This window comes from Pelodiscus sinensis, chromosome 1 (genome assembly GCF_049634645.1).
Source record: "Pelodiscus sinensis isolate JC-2024 chromosome 1, ASM4963464v1, whole genome shotgun sequence".
NCBI classification, from domain to species: domain Eukaryota; kingdom Metazoa; phylum Chordata; order Testudines; family Trionychidae; genus Pelodiscus; species Pelodiscus sinensis.
Window position 1 is genome coordinate 322,226,335 of NC_134711.1, and position 16,487 is coordinate 322,242,821.

General features: G+C 51.5%; 1 protein-coding gene across 2 annotated transcripts in view; it reads right to left on the reverse strand.

The window, feature by feature from the left end:
• Positions 1-7,972: 7,972 nt before the first annotated feature.
• Positions 7,973-16,487, reverse strand: part of P4HA3 (prolyl 4-hydroxylase subunit alpha 3) — a 37,494-nt gene continuing 28,979 nt past the window's right edge. For both annotated transcript variants that reach the window (XM_075919589.1, XM_006127518.4), the window contains exons 12-13: positions 15,037-15,133; positions 7,973-14,280 (exon numbers count right to left, since the gene is read on the reverse strand). In XM_075919589.1, coding sequence (XP_075775704.1) covers positions 14,210-14,280; positions 15,037-15,133 — 168 coding nt within the window. In that variant the 3' untranslated portion in view covers positions 7,973-14,209. The remainder of the gene's footprint in view (positions 14,281-15,036; positions 15,134-16,487) is intronic.

Below are 16,487 nucleotides of genomic sequence, written 5' to 3' on the forward strand. Positions count from 1 at the left end.
GCTTAGACTACAGCCCCAGCACATGTTCTTCATCAAAGCCGCTAGATGCCACTGGGTGGGGCTGCCACATCCCCAGCGCTGGCAGTGGCCTGTCAGGTGTAGGCACTGAGGTCCCGCTCATGCCCTGTACAGCGTGTGCACCTTTATAAGGGCTCTGTGTCCCAAGGTCGCTTCTCTGGGCCAACGCATGGCCTGGCTGCGGGCAGCATAGCCCAGGCAGCGCACACGACCGTGCAATCAGACCTGTGGCCCCTGGCAGCGCTTGGCGTATGCACAGAGCTTTAGAGCCACGGGGAAGTGCTTCTGCTGCCCTGGGCTGGCTTGGCAGGGGGGCAGGAAGGCAACTACTGATCCAGACCTCTAGGCTATGTCTACGCTGGCATGATCTTGCGCCAGAAGTATGCAAATGAGGCTAAGCGTGGAATATCACCGAGCCTCATTTGCATATCTAATGAGCCACCATTTTTGCAGAAGAGGCTCTTGCACCAGAAGGAGCTGTCTACACTGCCCCTTCTTGCACAAGAAAAACCCTCTTGCGCAATGCTGTTACGCTGATTATTTTCAGGAAGAACGGCATTGCGCAAGAGGGTTTTCTTGTGCAAGAAGGGGCAGTGTAGACAGCTCTTTCTGGCGCAAGAGCCTCTTCTGCAAAAATGGTGTCTCGTTAGATATGCAAATGAGGCTCAGCGATATTCCACGCTTAGCCTCATTTGCATACTTCTAGCGCAAGATCACACCAGTGTAGACATAGCTCTAGTGTTACTGTAATAGACATAATGATGCTCTAGCCTCCCAAGAGCAGGCAATGGAGTGAGTCATTCCCCCCCACACTGGAAGGGACCTGCTGGGTCAAGTCCAAGCCCCGTGGTCCAGCCAACCACGTCCTGTGTCCTCGCTGAGCAATGGCCAGTTCTTGCCACCTTGTCTGAAAAAGGACCTGACCAGTGGGGGTTGCGCTATGCTGGGCGCCGTACAGACACATCGTAAGCAGCAGCTCCCACCCCAAAGAGTTTATTCAAAATAGACAAGACAGCCAAAGGCGGGGAGGGGAGGAAACCGGCATTGGGGGGAAGGTGAAGAGACTTACCCAAGATCACCCAGCTGAGCAGTGGCAGAGTCAGAAAGAACAGAGCCCTGGGTTCTAACCTCGCCCTGTGTTTGAGGGGGCCTCATCCCCTCATTCCGTCCCCGACAAGCAGCCTTTCTTGGACAGCTGGCACCAAACAGCTTCTCACAATGCGGCTCGCCAGGGAAAGTGAATGTCAGAGCCGCTGGGCAGCCAGGCTGGCCCTGAGTCTGCCTCAGCGTGCGTGAGAGAGAGATCAGGCAACAGAGACGCTCCACAGAGCAGACAGGCGCTTGCCTCCTCCTGCATTCCAGTGGTGCGGGCTCTCTCTTGGCCCAGCGCCTGCCCGGAGAGGAACTCAAGGCTGCCTGTGTGAGAGTTCCCCCAGGGCACCAGATACAAGGTCCCTTTCTCTGGCGGGCGCTGCAGCACCTGTGGTGTGTGTGGCTGGAAGGCAAAGGCGCTGCAGCAAGAAGGCTGGTTCCCCAGCAGCATCTGGTGATTAGGCAAGGAGCCTGGCCGGCTGTCATGCAGCAGGGCTCCGGCCTGCAATTCTCACCCCTCCACAGGGCCTATCGACCCACGCTGGGGCTAGGCTGCCCTCTCCAAGCCTGGGGAGCCAGGACTGCTGCAGCGTAGGGCCTCAAGCTGGATCAATGGGCGTCTTGATCCCCTGGAGTGAGTGGGGTGGCTGCAGGGGGGAGAGGAGCTGGGAGCACCTCTCTAGCCAATGTTTTCCCAGCTCGGGCTGGCTTATGCTGAGGTGCCAGGCAACTACCCCTGCAGTGAGTTCAATGGGAGCTGTGGGCGATCACGTGTGGGGGTGGACCAGGGGGTCACATACACCCCTGCAAGGCGGGAAGGGCTGGCCAGCAGCCAGAGGGGGGGACTAGTGGGCCTGGAGGGCCGGCAGCAGGAGTCCACCTCCTCCCCCCACCCTCCCGTCAGAATAAAGCAGGATGGGAGCAAGTACAGTGCATACTTGGAAGCACTGGAGGGCACTGAAGCAAGGGAGTGGAAAAGCGGTTGGGTTTATCAGCCTGAGAATGTGAAACAACAGCAGCCACAAAACTGACAAGAATGTCAGTTTCACAGCTGATAATCTGACTGCTTTGAAGATGAGCCTGGTGCTGGGCTCACAGCTGGAGCTGTCAGCTCCAGGGAGGGGCAAAGCTCCAGTTGAGAGCGTGCATGGCTGTCAGGCTATGTCTATACTATGCGTTTTGCCAGAAGAGGCAATGCAAATGAAGTGCTGATTAGCATTTTCGTGTGTTTCATTTGCATAATCTCTTCCGATCCATTTTTGCATGAGAGGTTTTTGCAGAAAAACGTGATGTTTTTGCATATTTGCATAAGGATCTTGTGCAAAAAGGGGTTTTTGTGCAAAACAGAAACGTCTACACTGCATGTTTTTGCACAAAAACCTCTTGTGCAAAAATGGATGCCTCAGTGTCCCTCTATGGCACAAGCACTTCTGGTGAGGACGTGCACCACTGGCAGAAAGAGGGTGGTGTGGACACCAAAAGCTGATTTAGTTGGCTTAAAAGTCAACCTGATTTGGAGTGTAGACAAGCACTTAAGAGAACTATTTACAGAGCTGTTGCAAATGCAGCTAGCATGCCAGCCATGTGCACACAGACTGACTTCCCAGTGCTGTGTTCTTCCCTGCAAGTTCCAGGTCAGTTGTTACAATTCCTTTGGCGGTGGGCACGCTGCAGAAAGCTAGATAGAAATGTCTCTGAGCTAAACGATGGTTAAAAACTGGGGCTGGATTGTCGGGTGTAGTTAACGAAGGTTCTATTTATACACTGGGCAGGACTTAAGACTCTCTGAAAGCCTTTTTGGATACAGTGCAGAACAATGCCACTGAGCCACTAGTCTGTTAGCTCCGCAGCTGCTATTATGACAGCTCTTCAATTCTAACTAAGCAGCTTTTAACGTTACACATCAATGCATTCAAGGCTTCCCGATTGCTGCTAGAAACCCCTGGCGTGTTATGCCAGGAAAAGGAATGGGGAGGGCAAATCCATCTCTGCACTGGTTAACCACAATGGCCGTTCCTCAAATATTGGCTCTGTTGCTTAATCTTACGCTGCAGGAGGTGTGGGTGTGACTCCACAGCTCCAAGGAAAAGGCTGCTTTCTTTTCCTTTTCCGTGCCAATCTGGCGGCCAGTACAGAAGGGCTGGGTGCATGGAGCAGAAAGATGTGAGACCCAAGCTCTAGGAAAGGCAGCGAGGGAATTGGACGGGGATCACCTGGTGTAGCGTTGGATGGTGCTGACGTGAACTAAAGGAAATATTTAGGGTGGGCCAGGGATGGAGCGTGGAGGAATTAAAGGAAGCTGAATGAAGAGCAGCATTTGCACTGCTCTAAGTGCCTGAACTAGGCTGCACAGCCGGGGAAGTGAGAGACTGTGCGAGAGCCCCCCAAGGGAAAAGGATGCAGTAATTAACGAGAGCAGACAGCAGACTGGCAGACGTAGGTAACAGACCTCCAGAGGTTTCAGGGACCCTGTAGAGTGGGTCTCACCTGCACAGGTATAGAAGCAGCTGCAGGCTCAGTTGAGTGCCTCACAATCAGCTCAGACAGCGTGGAGCTTAACGTGAGGTTGAATGCGCTCACTCTCATGCAGGCTGGCTCCCCAAGATGCTAATCCCCCACAGCATGCGGCTTTCTGCCGGTGGGAATCGGGGCAGGGGAGCCATGAGCAGTGAGGGAGGATGAGCAGGGGAAGAAAAGGACAGACAGGAGGAGGCCGGTTAATGGGGGGATGGAGGGACATGGCAAAGGGGGCAATTCAAAAGGGTCTGGGGCTCCTGGCCATTATAAATGCAGCAGTAGCAGCAGCTGGAGCCATCAGTCCTTTAAGTTGCCCCTGGAACACCTCTGGATGCCTCTGAGGGCTGGCTGGTGGAGGATCCGTGGCACACTGCAGGCGATGCTGAGGCCTGCCCCTTCCACCCAGGGCCCTTCTGAGTGCCCGGAGCTGACCCCTGCTCCCCACCTTGCCCAGGGGCCTGGAGAGAGAAAATGACCCCCTTGGACAAGAGAGAGAAAATGGAACAGGCAACCAGATCCCTAGAGCTCAGAGCACTTTGCAAAGGCAGGCAGTGTCCTTATCCCCATTGTACAGATGGGAAAACCAAGGCACGGAGCAATAAAGTGACTTTCCCACCGTTACCCTGCAGGGCCAGGAACAGACAGCAACTTTCCTCAGGCCACATGCAGCGCTCTACCCACTAAGCCACCCAGCAAATTCTGGGCCAGGGCCTGGTAACAGCCGCCTTGCTGGGGGCTGCACTGGAGATGGGTGAGAGCTGCTGCCCTAGCAGGGCTATTCCATTGTAGGGGCCTATGATGATTCAATCCACAGCTCACTTGTGAGGAGCAATAGTGCCTCTGAGGAGCAGATGGGGGCTGTCAATCAAAATATGGGGTGGGGGGGAGAGGATGGCGGTGCAGGGAACTCCTTCAGCTGCAGTGGTCAGGGAGCTTGCGCCTGGGGTGGAGAAGCAGCAACGCCCAAGTCCGAATCCCAGCTTTGCGTGTGATTGGCTGGGTGGCCATGGCTGAGTGAAGTTACCTCTGGCTCTAGGCACCAGCATGCCCAGCTGTGCAAGGAGATCCAACTCCCTCTCTTAGCACAGGGCTGTGGTGAGCTGACTGTAGTGTGTCACACAGAGTACTAAGCGGGCTGGCTGGTCAGTGTCAGTCTACTGCCCTCTGCTGGGTGGCATGTGAACTGCTCTGTTGTGTCAGAGACCCAGAAGTGCTACTGGCGAGTTTCCTTTAGCACCACTCACTGGGGCCTGAGCTTTTGGAGCAGTGGGGTCTGAGTTCAGGCCCTGCTGACACTTTAAAGTCCCCACCTGGCTCTTGTGTGTGGCATAGCAGCAAGCTAACTGGCTGAGGGTTAGCTGCAGTGTTACTGTGATACTGATGCCAGCATTTTAAGGGAAGTCTCTCTGCTCTGCATCCTGAAGCTCTGCGTGAGCTAGCTTATTAGAAATAGCGGTGTGGACAGCGCCACATGGGGCATCATGGGCTCGCCATTCACATTCAGGTGGGCTTGGATTCAGGGAACTAGCCCAAGCCACCACTGGGACAGACGTCCACAAGGCTACTTTTAGCACGCAAGCGCCACAGCCCTGCTGCAGCAGTGACATGCCTGATAAGAACTGAACATTGGCAAAGAAAGGAAGGTGTTTCCAGGGAGCCTTGGAGTATCTGTCCTAGGGAGACAGCGAATGGCTCCCAATGCCAACAGCGGTCACTGCAAGCTGAGAGGCTACTCACTGCCATGTATCACACAGTAGCTCTCTGCAGCAAGGTATTTAACACACACATAAGAACAGCCTTACTAAGTCAGACCAAAGTCCATTTAGTCCCAATATCCTGTTGTCTGACAGTGGCCAATGCCAGGTACCCAGAGGGAATGAACAGAACAGGTAACCTACCAGTGATGCATCCCCCAGAGGCTTTGGGCACCATTCCTACCCATCCTGGTTAAGAGCCATGGATGGACCTAACCTCCATGAATTTATCTCGTTCTTTTTTTAAACCTGTTAAAGACCTGGCCTTCACAACATCCTCTGGCAAGGAGTTCCACATGTTTGACAGTGCAGAGTATAAAGAAATATTTCCTTTTGTTTGTTTTAAACCTGCTTCCTGTTAATTTCATTTGGTGACCCCTAGTTTTTGTCACATAGGGTACGTCTAGACTGCAGTGCTATTTTGGGATACCCCGCGTCCACAGAATGTGTCTGATATTTTGAAAGAAGTTTCAAAATAACGGATGCGCTATTTCGGCATCACTGTAAACCTCGTTCCACGAGGCATACGGGATGTCTCTAATTAGCATTTCATTTTAAAATATGGCACTGTGTAGACGTGCCAAATTTTGAAATAGCCTATATCGAAATAAAGTACGTAATTTGCATAAGGCAAATTGCGTATCTTATTTGGATTTTAGAGTCCAGTGTAGACATAGCCTTACTTTCTCCACACCACTTATGATTTTATAGACCTTTATCATATTCTCCCACTTAGTCTTCTCTAAGCTGAAAAGTTCCAGTTTTATTAATCTCTCCTCATATGGCAACTGTTCCTAACCCCTAATCATTTTAGTTGCCCTTTTCTGCACCACTCTATAGCAGGAGGCAGAATTTCAGCACTGAGCAAATATCTGTTCAACAGGCAAAAGGAAAATAGGGACTCAGTATTACAGTCAGTATCCCATTGGGCACTGGGTTTAAAACGCTGCTGTGATGGCGACCTGTGATGTTATAGTAGCAGAGACAGGTGGTCCCAGGCAAAGAGGAAAGGAAGGAATAAAAGAACCCTGTGAATGGAAAAGTCATTGATGCATTCACAACCACAAACTAAGGGCTGAATTGCTGGGGGAGATTTTTGCCTGGATTATGCAGGAGGCCAGAGGAGATGGGCAGAATGGTGCTTTCAGGCCTCACAATCAATTAAGCTATGTTGGACAAGCGAGGGAGAAGCACATTTGTGAGGCAAAGGAATTGACCTGGGAAGCTGGTAAGAAAGCAGCCGCCTAATACAGGAAATAAACCCAAGCTGCACCAATCAGAAGGGTTTGACATCTCATTCCAAAGTTCCCCGGGAGTCGCAGATTAGACTCGCTTGACGTTTTTTCAGACGAAGGGTTGGAGGCCTGGCGGGTGGGGAGGGTGGTGAAATCTTTCTCTGCAAAAAATGTTTTGGCTTCCAGGAAAGTTTTTGTGACTTTCATAATCTGAAACTTTACTGAGAAAAATCAAAATGTTTCACTTCTCAACACCAGCTGGTTTGAAAAGAAAAGAAAAAGGCAGTAACATTTGCTACATCAGCATCGATAATGAAATTTGTAAAACGACTAATGGGTGTTTCAGAGGCTTCCAAACACACACCCCAGCAAAATACCAAACGTCTGGAAAAAGCTAGTTTCCTACAAGCCGTATTGTTAGCGAGGCTTCCCCTTTAAGGCAGGCCCCTTCCCTGGGACCTGCTGGTTCTGCTGGTGCAATAGATCCTTGGATTGCTGGCGGGGAGCTGGGCTAGAGCCAGCTGGGGAGACATTAGCACCTTCCTCTCCTTCCAGGCTGTGCATTTTGCCAGATTTACATTTCAGACAGTTCATTGCAACAAGGAAGCGCAGTGCAGTCTTGGAACTAGGAGCCAGCCCAAAGGTGGCAGGCAGCTGTCAGGCTGCTATAAAGCAGGGGCGGGGGAAACTTTTTTGGGTCGGGGGCCACTGACCCACAGAAAAATCAGTTGAGGGGGCGCACAAAAGTGAGAAGCAAAAACCAAAAAACCCACCTCACTGACGTGGCCCCCGCCTGAAAAGCAGAAAGACGCTCCCCACGTTCCCCTTTCACACCAGAAACAAGAGGGGCCTGGGCTAGTAGATTTTGTGGGCCCTCCCCTAGGCTCTGGGACAGGAGTGGGGTGCAGGAGCGAAGTGGGGGGGGTCCAGGCAGGAGAGGGATGCGGAGTGATGGGAACTGGGAGGGGAGTGCGAAGTTGTGAGGGGGGGAAGGCTTGAGCGCCAGTGCCAGCTCCCCATTGCTGGGGAGGAACCCTAAGCCTTGGGGCGGGGGTGCCAGATCCAGGCAAGCTGGGGGCTGGATCTGGCCCCTGGGCCGTAGGTTCCCCACCCCTGTGAGGATCTGTCAGCAGACACAGAAAATCAGCACCATTGCGGGCCCTGTCACAGCACTGTTAGTAGTAATAATTTGCTCTTTTTTCTGCCAAACAGACAGCAGGCTCAGGAGGAGAGGGAGGGGGGATACAGTAAAACCAGAGACAGATTTGACATCCTGAGACCCCCAAGCTAGGTCAAGTGTAAGAGGCCCCACACTGTAAAAAAAAAATTTCGTGTTCACAGAAAGGACATTGCATATACAAAAACAAAAGCTTTATGTTCTCACAGGAAAACAAGAGGGGCTCTATGATTTTTCACACCGTAAACAAGGACAGTTATTCTTTTTATATGAATAAATGAAAAAAGTTAGGGAAATACACAGTTTATCCAGGCTATATATAAAATAGATTTACAAATGTTGATTCCAATTTAATTTTAGCTGCGAAACAATGAATTGTTGGGATTTTGATTTTGCTCTACTATAAAATATAGAGAAGGTTCCCGAAACGGATGGAGGGAAGCCAACACAAATTTATCCTCCTCAAGCTCCATTCGACTCAAAGATGTTCACCTACTAGGATTCCCAGGTGTCCAGTTTTCGCAGCAACCTTTTTTTTTTCCTCAACCAATTTTCCCCCCACTATGTTCAGGATTTTGTGTGAAAGTATCTGGCAACCCTATCACCTACAAAATCAATCATTTGGTACATGGATCAAGCAGAAAGAGGCATGTGAGGTAAAATACACAGTTGTACGTACATACAGGCCAAAAGAAGAACACACTAACACTTCAGAAAACGAAGGAAAACAGGAGCGAAGGCAGTGAGCAACTGAGCATGCTGGACCGTAAACAAGACAGCAGCCTTCCAGCTGATACCGGCCAAGGTGGATGCTAACATGATGTCACACCCAGGACAAGTCCCATGCAAGCATGAGCTTTGCAGGAAACCTTTGTGACTGTGCCGTCTCCGACCTCACATTTCCCCCCATTTTATCGGCAATCAGATTGACTGATCATTTATTTTTATTTATTTATGTAGTTATTTAAATAATTTATGGAGGCATGGTCAGAATTTTACCAGTAGAGGTTGGACCTCTCTGGTCCAGGACACTCTGGTCTGACAACATCTGTGGTCTGGCACAACAACGGATGTTGCTGTACCAGACAGCCCCTGGACCAGAGAGCCCTGGCGGATGGGAGCGGAGCCCTTCCAGCAGCTGGGAGGGGTGGGATCAAAGCTGGAGCCCAGGCCAGCGGAACAGCAGTGGAGGTGGTCCCACAACTGGAGCTAGGGAGCCCAGCCAGGGCCAGCAGTAGAGCCCAGTGGTCTGGCCAGGAGGCTGGTAGCCCCTGGGAAGAACCCGGAGGGGGATAGCCTAGAGGCTGGCAGCAGAGGGGTCGAAATTGGCCATCCATGGTTCAGAAAATTTCTGCAGTCAGGACCAGTCAGGTCCCAAAGGTGCCAGACCAGGGAGATCCAACCTGTAGCATCTGTCCAACAAAATACTGCCTGAGGAGACTGACCGCAGACTTACTCATAGAAATACTAATTTTACAAGTGCAATTATTGGGTTTTTCCTCAGCCCTGGCCTCCAGCCAGTCAATAATGAACAATTCGTGATGGGTAAGGGCATTTGGGCAGCCAGATGTGTATCTTTTTGTCATATTTGAACAAAAATTAGAGAGCATCTTCTCTCCCCCGTACCACGTTTATCTATCAACCAATTCTGATACAATTGGAAACGGAGTCCGTTTTTAATTTTTTAGAGTCCCCTCAGATTGCAAAGTCCTAAGCTGTGTGAGATGCCAATAGTCCTTCTTTGCTGGTTGTGCAGTGGGAGTTCAGTCTCCTTTAGTGAGGCTGTTTGACCAGGCAGAGCTATAGACTGGTCCTGAGGCTGCTTAGTTTTTATTTGGAAATGTAACACCCATGTGTCGCTGTTAAACCTAGAGGAGATAAAGCCCCCTCTGCGATCAGTCTCCTAAGGCAGGGTCTTGCTGGCCAGCTGCTGCAGGCTGGTGCTCTGTCTACACATCTACACTGCACTGATATGGCCTCAGCTGGAATAGTGTTTCTAATGTTCAGCACCACAGTCGTCCAAAGATGTGGACAAACTGGAGAAAGTCCAGAGAACAACAACTATGACTAAAGGTTTAGAGAAAATGTGGCCTATGACAGAAGACAGAAACATTGGCTTTGTTTAGTCTGGCAATCAGATGACTGAGAAGAAGCCATAACAGTTTTCAAGTACATAAAAAGCTGTTGCAAGGAGGAGGGAGAAAATTCTGAACCTCCGAGGACAGGACAAGGAGCAATGGGCTTAAATTGCAGCAAGGGAGGTTTAGGTTGGACATTAGGAAAAACATCCTACCCGTGAGGGTGGTTAAGCACTGGGACAAACTGCTGAGGGGAGTTGAAGACCTCAGCCAAGGGAAGTTTTTTAGAAGTCAGACAAACCCCGCTCAGGAAGGGTCCAATTATTTTTATGTAGTTCACCGCTGAGTGCAGGGATTGGAGTAAATGGCCTATTATGGTCCCTTCCAGTCCTCCAGGGTTCTGACTCTACAGTAGGAGACAGTCCTTGCTGTGAAGAGCTCAACCCCAGGATCCCAGTCGGGGGTATGTGTGTTGCTGGAGGTAGGGGAGCTTGTTGGAAGTGATACATGGTAACAGGATGGCCGGTGCCCTTTTTAGAGGGTGGGACCAGTGAACCCCTATCCCATTACATGGCTCTTTTAAGTTTTTTGCCTTCCTCTGCAACATGGGGGAGGGGTCAATTGCAGGTTTAAACTCAAGTAAATGGTGGAGTCTCTGGAACGTGAAGTCTTTCAGCCCTGATTTGAGGACGTCGGCCAGAGCGTCGGGGTCTGTTTCAGGAGTGGGTGGGGGAGGTTCTGTGGCCTGCTAGGCGCAGGAGGTCAGGCTAGATAGTCACACTGGTCCCTTCTGGCATTCAAGTCTATGTGTTTCTTTTTGCCACTGCAACTGACCAGTTCCTGTGTGCAAGAACCACACTGTCCTTTTGGGCCTGGTCTTGGACTGCGATGCCATTAGGTGTCGGCAGAGACGTATAGCAATAACAATATTCTAGCCCCAATGCAGAGATGCCATTAGACTGTAAGCTGGTTGGGGCAGGGGCAGCTCTTACTATGTTTACATACAGCACCAAGCAGTGAGGCCTGGATCTCAGCCGGGACCTCTAGGGTTGGGATTCTACCCCAGGGTTTTCCAAATTTCACCATTGCCCTTTGCAACCTTCCCGGTTTGTATGTGTCGGTGGTGCTTTAGCCTTGTCTCACGTTCCCTGACGTCCCACTGCAGCCACTGCCACAGAAGCTAGGAGAGCTCTGGCTTAGGTCAATGTGGCTGCCTGTAAACTGACCCGTTGTGGCGAGGTCAGTTGGGCTAGACACACAGGGCTGGGTTCTGATCTGTTTCACTGCTGAAACCCACCAGCAGAATCTGGCTTGTGCTTTGGTGAGACTCCTCCTGGAGCGAAGGAACGCCCATCTGTCCCCGACTGTCTGGGGGGACGACCTGGTGTCCTGCCCTGGATCAGAGAATCTGTTTTCCTACTTCTCTTGGGTACTATCCAGGCATGGGGCATGGATCTCAGCATTAGAAGTAGACCCATCTAGGCCATCAAGCCCTTCCCCCAGTGATACTCAATAGGCGGCCGTGGGCCAAATCTGACCCACCATGGTTTCCTGTGCAGCCCGCCAACTCACCTTAAAAATGTTTGTAATTAAACAGTGATGCGCTGCCTATCATTTGCCGATGACTTCTTTAGTAAGTAACCTCCTTGGAATTATGTTCTCGCCATAGCATCGCGGCTACGACTGAGCTAGGCAGTGCTGTCCATGTTTTCATTAGTGATGGAAATGGAGCAAAAAATGAATGCGAGTGGGAGTAAATGTCACAGAGTCGACAGCAAAAACTGAGTTCTCAATCCCAACGGGACAGCAGATTTCTTTTTATTATGAAGCCTCATTTAAATGCAGAACCTTTGCGTTTAATGTGCCAAACCACTGAATCCGTCTGCAAGGTCGTCAGTGTGAGTCAAAGCACAGTAACTTCAACACAGCCAATTCTGAAAGTGTTGCAAGACGTGACAAAACAAAATCTGAAGTCTTCCTATCACACGTCAAATGTCATTCTCACAACATCAGTGACTATGCAGCTGCTTCTCTGTAGATAACGTTGGTACTAGCTCAAAAGAAAAAGGTCTTTTCTGGATGCTGAGCTTGTAAAGGAGCACACCTTGGAAATGCCGGAATAGTTTTTTGCCAGAGATAAAAACAAAGATGAGACTGTGAACTGGGGGAAGCAAGTTCCCCTTTCTGATGCCATAGCAGTGTGAAGATTATGCGTAATTTATGAGGACTGTTTGCCAGCACTGCTGAGTTAAAAATGCTAAATATGCCTCTTTTGCAATGGATGAATCAAGTGATTTAAGTGACACTGTCCAGTTATCGCTGGTAGATTTTATAATGGTGAAATATTCAAGAAAGAATTTTTGTGCTTAATGCTGTTAGAAACCTATGCCACGAGAGAGATTGTTTTTGCAAAGGTAAAAGGCTTTTTTTTGGGGGGGGGGGAAGGTTTAGATCCGCAGAAAGCAAACTTTCTTGTTACAGATAGTGCACTGTCCATGACAGAGAAAAAGAAGGGCTTTGCTTCATTATTTGGCAGCAGTACAACCTTTGTTACACCCACTGCATCATTCACTAGACTATCTTGTGCACTAAGTTGTCTGGGGGGCTTGAAAAAAATAGGTATAGTAATGAGATTAGTGCACTACCTATGCTCAACTTCTAGCTTGCAATATTGTCTTTTTAAAGCTCTTCCAAAAGATGTTTCAGCTGAATACAGTGATCTGTTGCAGGCCAGCAACTTTCACTGGTTAAATAGGAGACGTGTGTTAGAGATTTTGTGTGCATTAAATAGAAATAATAGAATTTTTTCAAACCACAAGACCAACAAGGCTTGTGTGAGTTCCTGGAATTTATGAATGATTTCCAATGAATGTCACAAGTAGCTTTTCTGTGCAATATTATTAGCCATTTGAATTCCTTCAACGCGTAGCTGCAACAAGACCGTGCAACAAGACTGTGCAAGCAGTGTCAGGGAATTTGTTTGGAAAAGGGGAAGTCTTTCAGAGGAATCTTAAAATCTTTCAGACAGACGTCACAGGAGAGATGTTACACTTTTCCACAGAGTGGTGTTGCTGAATGAAACCCCCAGGAAAATGATGCAAGAATTCCTGAATCATCTGGTTAAAAAACATAAAATGCGATTTGAAAATTGTAAACTTCCAAAAGATTCTGCATTTGCACATTCAGCATCCATTTGCTGTCTCTGCTGATGGACCCAGCCCTTCCGAAGCAAAGAGCATTCTTGATTCAGCTGACGAAAGTGGCTTTCACTTAGAAATTGTACAGCTCAGGAGCTCAGCTGTCTTGAAGGCAAAATGCAGAAAAGTGGGACGGTGCATGTTCTGGACTCAGCAGTCTGCCCAGTTTCAGAAGAGCGGGTATCTAGCCAGCTCTCTTTTAACGATGTCCGGATCAATGTACCTCTGTGGACCTGGTACATGAAAAAAACCTGCAATCGCCTGACAGATGAGCCTCTTCAGCAGTGCATTTGCCTTGCCCTGACCTCCTACAAACCACTCTTGCAGAGATTGTCCATGTCACCTCTCCCAATACAGATTGCCACAACCACAGGAAACCCCTAACATGCATGTGCCAGTCAGAGTCTATTTATTGGCAGCTGAAGTTGTTTTTTTAAATTTTGTCAGCCTTCTGCACACATGCCCCACCTCTGGTCATACAACTCTCAGATCAGCTGAGCAGCAGATCCAATTGAGTATCACTGCCTTACCCTCACCCAGTGCAACACTGATCTCTCCAGCATCTTGTTCAGTCGAGAGACACTAGTGCTAAGGGGACTGCCCCAGTGACTCTCTCTCCCTTTGCTTTATTTTCCCGACGGACCAAATAACTCCAGACTTAGCACAAGGTACCTGAGATCAGACTCGGGCCCTTGTGCCCTAGTTCCTCCTCCACCTTGGCTCATGGAAATCAGCCTCCTCCCTTGGCTCTTTCTCTGCATGCTAACAGCCAGGGCTTGTGCAATTAACTTCCCAGGAACTGCAGCAGGGCCTCTCTGCTGCTCATGTCCCCCAGCTGAGCCAGTCCCAGCGCCTCCAGCTGCCTCTTTCTCGCCTTATAACTTCCCCCACTCTCCTCCCATAGTGACTTCTCTTCCACTCCCCCCTCCCAGCCCTTCCACCATCCTCAGACTCAAGACACAACAGAGGAAGCCTTGCTGAGCCGTGCCTTGGCAGCAGGCCACATTCCCTTGCAGCCCACCAGCTGGCTTCTCCCGGTCCCTCCCCCGCTTCAGGATCGGATGGCGGTGGGTTTCCATCCCCCACCTCCTCCCATGCCTGTGCACGGGGTGGGGGGGGTGCTCAAGTTCGGCTCCGGCGCCTAATCTCGGGGGTCGGGGCTACACGGCCTTCGGAACTCCTGCCCGTGCTCGTGGATCCATTTGTTTGCCACTGAAAGAGAGGAGGGCAAAGGGCACTGAGAGAGGGCCGAACGGGTGAGGCAGGAGAGTGTCGCAGACAGTGGAGGTGGGGGAGAAGCAAAGCCGTTCCGCCTGTCTTCTTGCTGCTGTGGGATTGCACCCTCCACCTACAGGGCGCCATCAGGACGAAGAGCCAAGCGAGTGCCGGCTCAGACACTGACTCAGCACAAGCTTCCCAGATGGCTCAGGGCTAGACAGTCAAGGCCTTTTATTTAGGCATCTACACCAGGGCCGAATGCTTTAGAACATTCCGGCTTGACGTGCTCCCTGCCTCAGTTTCCCCATGGAGAGAGTAATGGATGCTAGGAAGGGATACAGGCCCTCCTCAGTCAGCCACACAGAGGCCTAAGGGAGAACTCCCCCAGGTGCGGGGTTATTCTGCAATCATCCACCTGGGCCTTTCTTATCTCTTCTCCAAGCAGCTGGCTCTGGCAATCTTGGAGATGGCGGGACTGAGTGTGAAGTGACGTCTAGGTATCCTGCGCCTTGCACATCGCTTTTTGCAAGGCGCCCGGGGCGCCTGTTGCAGAGGGTCCTTTGTGACTGGAAGGTGTCTCGCATCTGCTGTCCTGTGGCTAGTTTGCCTTGCTGCATCCTCTCACTTGCACTTCCTGGCTGAACCAGCCTGCCCCTGCTAGGCAGACAGGGTGACTAGCTTGATACCCTCTGCCAGGGTTTCAAAGAACCGGATCAGGGAGGCTGGGGCTGTGCGTTGCCATGCTCTTACCCCACTTGTCTCCCCCCAGGACTGGGCAGCCGGCGTGGAGGGTGTCCTCGTCCCCGGCTCCGTTCCTGTGAAGGTTCCACCAGAACAGAGCTGCATTCTGGAAACGAGACAAGACGCCCGTGGATGGAGGGCTCCTGCGGCAGCCTGCAAAGCCCAGGGGCCCCCTTGCTGCTCAGCCTCAGCGGGGAGGTGTCCAGAGCAGCCGCTCCTTGGGAGGCACCGCGCACGCTGGAGTGGCTCATGCTTTTAGTGCTGACCTTCCCCCGTTCTGCCCTGCAGCGGGACGTCTGCCCCCCACCTGCCACGCACCCAGAGGAGCGCTTGGTGGCTGCGAAATGAGCTCCCAGGGACATGCTAGGTGGGCGGAGAAGCGGTTTGTTGTATCACACACTTGCTATCCAGCCTGCTCCCAGCCTGCCCATGGGCCTCCCATTCAAGTGGAGGGGACTGAGACAATTGCTTTGTGAAGGCTGCACACTCTGCCGGTGCGGCTGCTGCTGCGTAGCACTCTCAGGGAAGGGGACCTCCATAACACAACAAGCAATAGCTGACATGTGGCTAAAGCACTGTCAGGAGCACGGGCGGTGGGTGAAGGAAAGGCTGGGGGAGGCAAGCCCCCAGCCCCGCCCCTTCTACCTAGGCCCCACCCCCATGGGAGTCAAGACCCCTCTCCCCTGTTTGGCATGTGGCCCAAGCTTCCTCTGCCCTGGAGCATGAGGAGGGCAGATTGCACACAGCCCCAGTGTACTCAGTCCTGGAGCATGGGGAGGGGGAGAGCGAGCACTCGGGGGCAGCAACACTCCGTCCCCACTAGGCCTACAGCAGGCGTTCTGGGGTGGAGTGTGGGCGGGGCCAGGCTGGCGGTTTGGGAAGGCCCTTCCCCTGCCTATGATACCTGCTGCCCCTAGTCAGGAGACATGACATAGAAGAACGGCCGTACTGGGTCAGACCAAAGGTCCCTCTAGCCCAGTATCCTGTCTGCCGGCAGCGGCCACTGCCAGGGCTTGGCCATTCCGACAGTGCAAGTGCCCCTGGTGTCGATGAGCCCAGGAGAACCTCCTGCATTGCTCGAATTACAGCGCTTCAGAATTGCATTCAGCTTGTAATGAGTCCACCCCCAGCGGGTCCGGTCTCCACCCTCTCCCCCGCAGCTTGCAGACCAGTGATGTCATTGGTGCAATGCAGGAGGTTCTGTTTGGGCCAGTGGCTCACTGACACCAATCTGCATTGTCAGAGTAGGGCAAAGGGGATCAGTGGAAATGAAGATCAGGCCCAATCAGACCCCAAATGGTGAGAAACTCCCTGGGTTTGCGGCTTCTCAGCCCACGTCCAATCAAACCCCTCCAGGCTACAAGCTAACCCTCCCCACAAGCTTCGGGAAAGAGCTGCTCTGGAGAGGAATCTGGCAGCTGACCCCTAGCTATACAATGGGCTCAACCAATCCCCCAGGC